Here is a 10,000-nt window from a genome sequence, read left to right as displayed (position 1 = left end):
GATAAGTATAGGCGATATAAAGTATAGGTATATAAAGCATAAATCTGGATTTTTGTACATATACTTGCTAAGTCAATCATCACTTTATGGATTTTTTTTCTAAATCCGAATATTCTATTACATTAACCCCCACCCCAAAAAAAATGTCCTTGGGTGAAACGCTAGCCAATATCGGATCCAAGACAACGTTTAACTCGACCAACCTAAGGCGGAGAGGAACCCCAACAAACATTACTTGACTAATAGCAACCCTATACGCTGGTACTGAGAGCGATGTTGTGTGGTGGGGGCATGTCTAGCTTCTTTCATGTGACTTCAAGAGTGAGGTGAGGATGTGTTCTCGTACCAATGCTTTCCAATGTTTGTATGGATGTTGGGTATAGATGTCATCCAAAACACTGGGTGTTACCGCTAACGGTAGCAAGAGAGGGGAATGAAGGAGAAAGAAAGGAAGAAACAGAAAGAAATCGCCGCGGAGACCACGGCAAAATAACACATGTACAGAGAGGCCTCTATGTGCGGCTACGATAACATAGGCCAGGAGAGGCCGCCATGTGGCCTGGCCGTGATTATAAACAAGTAAAAACCGAGTAAAGAACAAGACCCTTGTTCTATAGACACACTTGTAGTCTAGGCACACACACGACAGTCAAGGCGTAGACACCATCGTGACGACACGTAGTTATTGGGGAGAGTCGACTAGTTCCGTTAAGTGTATGTATAACCCTTATTACTAAAATGAGTGTAAAAGTGATATATTAATCTTTATAGATGTATGGATTACAATGTAACCTGCTAGGATAGAACCACTGATTGTATTGTTCTTAAGCTTCAAGTAGTTTATTCATTGTGACAATGTACTTGTTTACAGGTTTTGACCGCTTTCAATAAAGTCGTCCTTATATTGACCAATCATATACCTGCTCCGTTGATAACGGCGGCAATACTGGGTAAGATCAACGGCACTGTTCCAGGACTTTAAGAATCTACTAGAACCTGTTCAGTAAGTAAGTGCATGCGACGAGGACTTCCAACTCAGCCAGAGTTATTGGCAGTAGAGTTCGTAATTTTGGGCCCTTGATAAGAGGTGCTATACCTCTGATGCCAAAGCCTGATGGTACTGTACAGCTGCATAACCTGGACTACCCTGTGCCCTGGTATTTATATCTTGATGCCTTTTGCAACAGATCCTTACATTGGATCATGGGGTATTGTTTGCAGGACTATGCGTCCAACCAACATCTGTACCGTGAGACAGGACCACTAATTCAGGCTATACGGAGTTGTCTAACTTGGTATGCTCTCTCGAGGTTGACAACTTATCCAGACAAGTTTGACAGTATTCTAAACATTTTTTTCTAGTAGTTTGATTGTCCATTTGAGCTGAACGAGCAGTTCTAAATGTACACTCGACTTTTGACCAAAGTAGTCACTAACCACCTCTTAACTTGGCTACCAAGCAAAGACCACAGGTCGAGGTCTACTTTCTTGTAATTTGTTACAGGATCTTGAGTCTAAACTAGTGATCTTTAGTAGGTAGCGGAATAGACTATGTTCGAGGACTAGTTTAGTTCAATCTCACTGAACAGCAACAAAAACGCGGCCATGAGGGTATAAAACTCCAGCAAGAGCACTTTACTGCTTCACCTGCGGACTCAAGGAAAAAGTTCGTCAATAGGCAACCCTACTCACTTGTGTTCGCAGACAATGCTCGACTGTCGAGGACGCGGCCTTAGCCCGTTGCAGACGGGTGGTATGACATACATGCCAAATGAGCTCTTGGCCTGACGACAGGTGGCATCGCGTAGGTGCCAATAGGCATGCTTTACTTGGCGTTAGGGAAGATTGGATCGTTGGATCTGTTACACACGAGTATCAACTCTATTTAGTGGATGATGATGTAAGCTGATCGTATAAATATTAGAATTGTCGTAATATTTACTATAATTGGTTGGTTGAAAATAACCTTACATAAATGGCACCGCTCTTTCCAAACCCACAGCAAGATGCCAACCTCCGGCGACGCAGGATATGCAACAGAGTGAGACGAGGAATGATATCCAAACAATGTGTAGCATTTACGATTTGTTCGTGCCAGTAGGGCTGCTTTGTGTTGTGGCACCTGAGGTCGAAGGCACAGGTCTCCTCCCTCTTCCCTATCTATTCATTTTATTTCCGTTGGGAATGGTTATTTCTTTCGTTTTTTGTTTGCGAAAATACAAGCATACAAAAAAATATGAAGTTGCTTTTTGTCTGCCCATAAAACTGATATGGACCCTATACTACCATTTATCCATAATACATGGATAAATGAGAGCGCAAAGAGTTCAAACAATTCAGGTGAAGCTTCTCCGCTATGAAATAAAACCCACCTGGGGTGCCTCCAGGTAACATCAGTGCCTGTCCTGGCTGTTACTTCCATGTATTGGAGAAAGTTCTGTAAATACATTTCCAACACAACTTTTCAAGGAAAATAAAGATCACATTTATCACAGGGATTTAATCTTGTTTATCTCAATGTATAAATTCTCTGACAATATGTAACATCAGTTCACTATCTATAGATCATACTAAATGGTCTGGCAAAACTGTTCTTTCTTTCTCCAAATGCTGGACATCTGTGTTCAGTCAAAGAGTCAGCCAAATGTAATATCAGTTTTACAAGAAATATTGGTTTTATATTTCATGGGTTACAAGAATCAAATTCTTTTTTAATTTCAAGTGGCACAGGAAATATGATCTTCTAATTTTAAGTGTTACGAGAAATACAAATTTATCTTATAATCAAGCAATGAAAAATGACAGTGAAAGCCATACTGTTTACACTGCACGTGGATATCTGCTTTCCCCTTCTATATCCAAAACAAAATCCTGGAATCAACATAACACTATAAAATCACACTTCTAGCACCATATGCAATGAGAGACAATATATAAGTTAGAGTGAGCTGACTCCACAAATTACATTATAGAAAGGAGTGATATGTCGACTGGCAACTCAAGCTCGACAAAACGCACAGAAATTCACTTGTAGAAATGCTGACGTGATACAAAATAACAATGAAATAAATACATAATTAAAGAAAGGCAATGAATAAACGTAACATGCTATGTAACATAATGTATGCTGGATGATTTCCTGTGTCTGTCTGATGGCATTTAAGGCAACGTGGATGGTTAATCTCTCTATGAAAATCACCTGAGTGTTTCTGTGACAGTGAAGTTGGATGAAAATGTCACACTCCATACGAGGGCAGACAAGAGCAACAAAACATTGATGAGCCCCAAGTAAATAAAAAATAAAACTAGTCGACACTTTTGATTCATGGATGGACTAAAATCCTGGTTAATTTTGGTCGAGTCTTGAAGGCAGTTAAAACCTACAAAAATACTAATAAACCCTACATAAAAAGATAAATAGAAAACAAAACTGGTTGACATTTCTGATTTGTGGATGGATCATTATTCTGCTTCATTCTGAAGTAGATAGAGGTAAAAGTGAGATAAATAACTTGATAATAACATACTCAAGACATTTCAATTAAATCTTTATCTGAAATACAAAATTTAACCAAAACACATCAATTACATCTTTTGCTTTTGAAGTTATTCAGTCTCATTTATACCTTTATCTATATATGTCACAATGAACTCTGTTCACTTAATTTTGATATACTTTTGATTTGCGAGAGACTTTCAAACCCCTTCATACAGTATTCCAAGAAAAGCATCTATGCATCTAGTTATTTTTAAGACAATTTTCATTCTTCACTAACAAGTTTTCACCTATACTGTTAATAAGAGGTAGTAGCTGTGATCATTAGAATAATTCTGAAAGGAACATGGACAAGATATGGTGCATCTTGATGCTACACACACAACATATGCTGCTTTGGGCTTTCCACTGCATTGGATTTAGTTTTAGTATTTGATCAGATAAAAACTGAAATTTGCTATGGGGTCTGATGGAAGTTTTAACTTTCTTTGTTTTTATTTAACATGTTCAATTGAAAAAAAGAATGAAAAAAAAAAAAAATCATCAGTAACATCACTAGATATATAAACCAGACAATGTGTCTTTGCCATATTATAAAACAAAGTGAAAGATAATATGACAAAGTAAAAGCTATTCGGACAACCAACAAAGTACAAAAGCTTTGCATAGAAAGACGAACAACAGTCAATACCCATTACTGCGCTGCAATTCCAGAGATATAACAAGCACTTTGGATAGAGAGAGAGAGAGAGAGAGAGATAACTATTTCATAGCCAGAAATGAGGTAGTTTATCATGAATAAGAGTATTACAAATGCTACTACACATGATTCCATAGAGAAGAAAAAGTGTTGGAAATTCTTTAAATATGCAGAAAAAGAAACAAAAAAAATGCAAGATGACATAGTTGAGCAGGACTGAAGCCTTCTAAGAGATGCCAGATGCCACTAACACTTATACTTGTCTATCAGTAAATAAAGCTTTCGAGTTTAGAGTTGAAGTACCAACATAAAAGAAAAAAAAAAAAAGGGGGGGGAAGAATAATTAACCCCGGATTTTGAAACTGAAGAGGAGTTATGAAGTTTCTAAAAAAAAAAAAAAAAATATGTGAAGAGGATTCCATTTTTTGTTCCATATTCTTTTGAGGAGGTACAGTACCAACACCATGATTAAAATGACTACAGATTGCAAATGATTTGACGTCCGAACCTATTCGTTTTTGGGTCGGATAATTAACAAAGGTAAAGACATCTTCCTATATTTCCAATACCTGAAATACCAATGAATCCAAAATGCATTACTTTCAATGGAAAAGATAAATTTCTTTACAAGAAAAATAAGAAAAAAATGATTATTTCAACAAAGATACAAGAGAACAAAAGAAAAATAGTAATACCAATAATAATAATAATGAAAATCATATATATCTATAAAATTAAGAAAAAAAAAATCAATCATTCAACCTAAAATATCTATATCATCCTCTTCCTCCTCCTCCTCTCTTTTTCTGGGTTTGTTGCATGGCTCAGTTGCAGATGTTGATAGGGTGACCACCTCCTCTCTCTCAAACAGCCCACTTCTCCTCTCCTTCATCAGTTGACGGTATTCTTTTCTGGATCTGGTCCGCAGTTGCAGCAGTTCGGTGGTATTGCACTTCTGCCGGAAAATGAGGAAAGGGGAAGTCAGTAATTGTGTCTTTGTGATCAGATGTTTTGGAGTGTACAAGTGCGTGCATGGTAGGAGGTGCAGGTGCATGTGCTACAGAATCCGTGATGCAGTAGGTATGAGAGCATACTTGTGTCAATGTGTGGGATTTGCTTGAGTATAGGATATATAAGGGGAATTTCTTTCTCCACGTTAGTGGCATTAGTATACCTTCAAGTAAAGTATTTAAAGGTAGTTTTATTTTTTTTTGTCACTTATAATAAAAATGAAAGTGGTAATCAGCCTACCCTTTCAGAGCTCTTGCTGTGCTGCACCTTTGATGGAGACAGTTTGACCTTGGAGCCCTTGGCCAGAGCGGACCAGCACTTGCCCGGAGGAGGCCCTGGCTGTGGGGGCTTTACGTGCGGCTTCTTGGCAGGTGGAGACTTGCTTCCTAAGTCCCAGCTTTGCTTACGGCCAACTCTGCTCTGCGGCGATTTTATCTTCTCCTTGGGGAAGCTGTGCCACTTTTCTTCCTTCAAGAGCTTTTTGTTCTTCTTGGCAGTTGATTTCATTTTCTGTAAGTGATAGAGTGAATTACAACTATCATGCTTTTAAGCATAATTAAATGCAAAAACTGTCATGACTATAAAACTGTATGAAATAACTACATACAACTTTATCTAACAACCATACTCATACTCTTCCATCACAAACTATTTACCTTACTACTGCTCACTTCCTGGTTGGGGTCAGAGTCTGCCGGACAGTCCAACCCTCGCAGGAATCGTCGGAGAGTCTCAAGCTTCTTGTCATCCAGACTGATGGTCCACTCCATGTCGCCATAGCTCAACGGGGCAGATGGCAATGAACCCGGCTCTAGCAGGGCCATTAGGTCTAGTCTCTCTCTCACCCCTAAGCACTGGGAGAGGACCATTTCCAAGCCTTCTCCTACTGCCCTCTGCTCACTGTCGCTCAACTCACTCCTGCGTTAAAAGTTATGATTGGTGCATGGGTTTAATTTCATATGATCTCTGATGGGAATTCTAATATTATACCAACATATTTCAAACATCAAACAATATAAAACACTACCTCCTCACCATTTCACATTACTGTCCAGTATATTGACGACCTTCTTGCTTGGTGAAAAGCTGTTCTCTTTGGTGTGTATCTTGGCCTGGCGTGGAGCCTCCGAAGCTAGACTAATGGGCACGGAAGGGCTGACACCTGGAGAGGTCATCTGAAGAAACTGGGGTGACAGGGGACTCCTCCGACTCTTCTTGCACTTCTTGGGACTTGACCCCTCACGACTCACGGCCTCCCTCGTTACACTATCTTCCCTCGGTGTTCTCCTGCTATTTTTCTGTGTTTTGGGACTCTCTCTGTTCTCCACTGTGGATATCAGAGGCTCCTGAACACCCTCAGCTCCAGGTGAGGGCAATCTCAGGCAGGAGGGTCTCAACTCAGTTGCTGACTTCAGGGGTGAGGAGGTGGACAGTGGGAGTGTGTTCACCACTGGTTCTTCCTCCAACATAGTCACGGAATGGTCGGGCGAACGAGGGATGGAGTATGATGTGATGGTGGAAGAGGAGGAGGAAATGTCTGAGGCAAAGGATATGTTGCTTGTACTGTCCTGCAGGAAACTGAAGTCATTATCTTCAAAGGCTTGCTGGTCAGCCAGGGAGAACAGGTCAGCATCATCTGAAAATAAGGTAAAGCATCTCAAATTACCAATCTTACAACTCATTTTGTTCTGCACTTACTGCTGACAAAAGTTCTACTGGATCATTATTTTGAAGATACTACTGAATGTAAATAAAAGTGAAACATCACTCTTATGCAGATTTTTTTTTCTGGTGTGGGAAGTAAGGTTGCATAGGTGCATATCTATATTATACATCAGTATGTCTGCAACTTAATACGTTTCCATGCACATGCAACCCACGCTACAATTCCTTCTAAGCACTACTTCCACTTACCCCCAAAGTAATCACCCAAGTTGGCCTGGAAGAGGTTGGCATCGAGGTGCTGCGCGTCGTCCCACAAGAAGAGGTTGTCATCAGCAGGGCCTCCATAGGGACTCAGAGAACTGCTGCTGCTACTGCTGCCACTGCCTGACATTCCGCTCTCAACACCCGAAGAGCTCTCCCAACTACAAGATTTCAGAACAGCTTCAGGTTTAGATACTGGAGCTGTGGTATATCATTCATATTCATCTACATATTTTAGTTTTCAGTATACTTTTGTTCTGAGATCACTGTTCCTCATTCTATAAAGTCTCGCTGGAATATGATAAATGACACTATTCTCCCTTCAATGAGCTTCTACAACAAACAAATTACACTGCTTCTATTGCTCTCTAAAACACTGCTAAAAACACACTGCTTTCATTACACACAGTCACTTTAAGGTGGATAATGGAATCTATTAATCTGTCAAGACAGAGCAACTATTTCATCATGTGGCCCACTACCATAAAGTGGCCATTTGTGAGGTCAAGCACTGCATTCAGTCATTGTTTGCTCTCGTGCAGGTCTTAACGCCCACTGGCAACACACAATCATAACCCCTTAACAATCACTTCCCTATTCAAGCAAATATCCAACAGCATTCACACTACCTTTCTCCTCTCATTACATATCAAACAAATACTACAATCACGCCACTTAACTCATTCTGCCCACTCCACAAAAGAACTCCACACTGCACAAAGCTAACACCCAATGGTCTTCGCGCAACACACAACACAAAGCTAATACCCAACAGTCTTCGCGCAACACCCAACAACTACAAGTACGACAATCAGTCACGTGCTGTCTCTTACCCCGTTTCGAACATGTCCGAGGTGTTCATGGTACCCAAGTGGAGCTCTGGGGATAATGGAGGGTCGGAATCCACCGCCATGTCCATGAAGCTCAGTCGGGAAACCATCTGTCGGAAACATAATTAGGATGTGAATGAAGATGGTACACACAAATTAATAGTATAAATTAAGAACTAACAAGCAATAATAGGTAACTATAACAAAAATAACAAAGATAATGATAATGATGATAACAATAATAATAATAATGGTAGTATCAGTAGTATTAATATCACTAACAGTAACAGTAACAGTAACAATAATGATAATGATAACAATAATAATAATGATAAATAACAAAACTACTTAGAAAAAAAAAATAATAATAATAATGGAAAAAAATAATAATAACAATAACAATAAATTATAACAATGACAATAACAACACTAATATCAACATTAATAATAATTGCAAAGATCATGTTAGTGATACAGGATAGTGATATAATGAGAGTGATAGTGATAATTATGGCAATAATGACAGTGACAGTGACGACGACAATGATGATGACGATGCCCATAAACCATAATAACAACTATAATAATAAAAACAAAAATAACACTAATATTAGTGCATCACAAACTGAGTTCGAGTCGTTGAACTTTTACACTAGCAAACAAAACGATTCTTTGGTACTTTGCGAAAAGTGAGAATCCTTAATCAAGAGAAGGTCTCAAAGAAAGTTGAAATTTCTTTTTCCCTTTCATTTTCTGCTCTGGTCGAGTCCTAAATAAGAATCTCTGATGATATCTATAGCCGATATAAATATATTCATCAAACTGTCAAAAACTTTTTTTCCTACTCTGCAACCAAAAAAAATATATATTTATTACACAATTTACTTTAAAATAAAGATTGGGTTATATTACAAAATATTAAATCATTTTATAATACAATTTTGAATTTTACATATTTTGCAAATTTCTCATTGATGAAATACTCATAAAAAAAAATAAAAATCTTGCCATTACCATTACAATAACCAAAGATAATTATCTAAATTCAGTCTGCATCACGCAAGACCACTGCCTCCACACTTCCCGCTGGAACTGGTTCCTTATTTGTCAATAAATCATCAGACAAGCCATCTTGCCATAACGTAAGTGGCTGAGATTCACTGTCCTTTGCCAGAGAACCAACAGGCACGAAGGCCACAATGATGAGCACGTAAGCCAGTGGCCGACAAGCAATCTTGTTGCTGAAATTCCCCGTCTTTTCCCAGGGCAGTCCATAATATTCTATAATACGAAGGAGCATCACGTTCCCTTCCTTCTCTTCATCTCGGTCATTCCAATAAGCTTAACAACAGTTCTGCCAACTCAATCAAACTTGGCATGCTATTCTGGCAATATTATGCAATTTGAACCCTTCTTTATAAATGAGTAATCACATAATTATAAAACTCAACTTATGAGTCACTACATCATTAATTCAGAAAAAAAGTAAAGCTTATGACAAACTCAACAACCAAATTTCTCAGCAATGGATTTACTTTCCCTCTAACAAAACCAGATAAAAGTAGTGATGCAAGGCAGGAGATCCCGTTTATTAACTCGACTGTACTTAATTTTAATGGTGAAGAGTGTGACCTTTAAAACCATGTGGGGCTTTATGAGGAAAGTATCTCCGGTGAGCACATGCCACACTCTACAGTCTGTCATATGATGCAATAACATGAGCTCTACAGATTTTCCTATACGAAAAATAAACATTGTAAATACCGCAAAAGAATACCAATGTCAACAACATAACACAGTCATAACGACAAATTATGAATAACAAAATCATATTGCGATAATAATGTCAATTAATTGTTATAACTAATACCAATTGCGCAATGTTCCCAAAGTTATAGGAACAACAAAAGAAAACCATTTCAATATGAAAATAATATAAGAAGAAACTCATCGATAAAATAATAACAAACTCTAAGTGGTAATAATAACAACAATAAGAAATATCAACAACCCCTTCACTCGTGCGCCTCAAAGACG

At 38.4% G+C, this 10,000-nt stretch overlaps 1 protein-coding gene across 1 annotated transcript in view; it reads right to left on the bottom strand.

Annotated features, from left to right (window-relative positions):
* Positions 1-2,485: 2,485 nt before the first annotated feature.
* The window catches only part of LOC122247224 (uncharacterized), a 7,743-nt gene continuing 228 nt past the window's right edge, over positions 2,486-10,000 (bottom strand). Inside the window, exons 2-7 of the mRNA XM_043006287.2 lie at positions 7,967-8,073; positions 7,122-7,294; positions 6,243-6,843; positions 5,864-6,125; positions 5,448-5,717; positions 2,486-5,151 (exon numbers count right to left, since the gene is read on the bottom strand). Coding sequence (XP_042862221.2) covers positions 4,954-5,151; positions 5,448-5,717; positions 5,864-6,125; positions 6,243-6,843; positions 7,122-7,294; positions 7,967-8,073 — 1,611 coding nt within the window. The 3' untranslated portion in view covers positions 2,486-4,953. The remainder of the gene's footprint in view (positions 5,152-5,447; positions 5,718-5,863; positions 6,126-6,242; positions 6,844-7,121; positions 7,295-7,966; positions 8,074-10,000) is intronic.

This window comes from Penaeus japonicus, unplaced genomic scaffold, assembly GCF_977035675.1.
Source record: "Penaeus japonicus unplaced genomic scaffold, GWHDUDI00000001_assembly GWHDUDI00000003, whole genome shotgun sequence".
NCBI classification, from domain to species: domain Eukaryota; kingdom Metazoa; phylum Arthropoda; class Malacostraca; order Decapoda; family Penaeidae; genus Penaeus; species Penaeus japonicus.
Note: the sequence above shows the minus strand (reverse complement) of the source record. Positions and strands in the feature narration are given on the sequence as shown.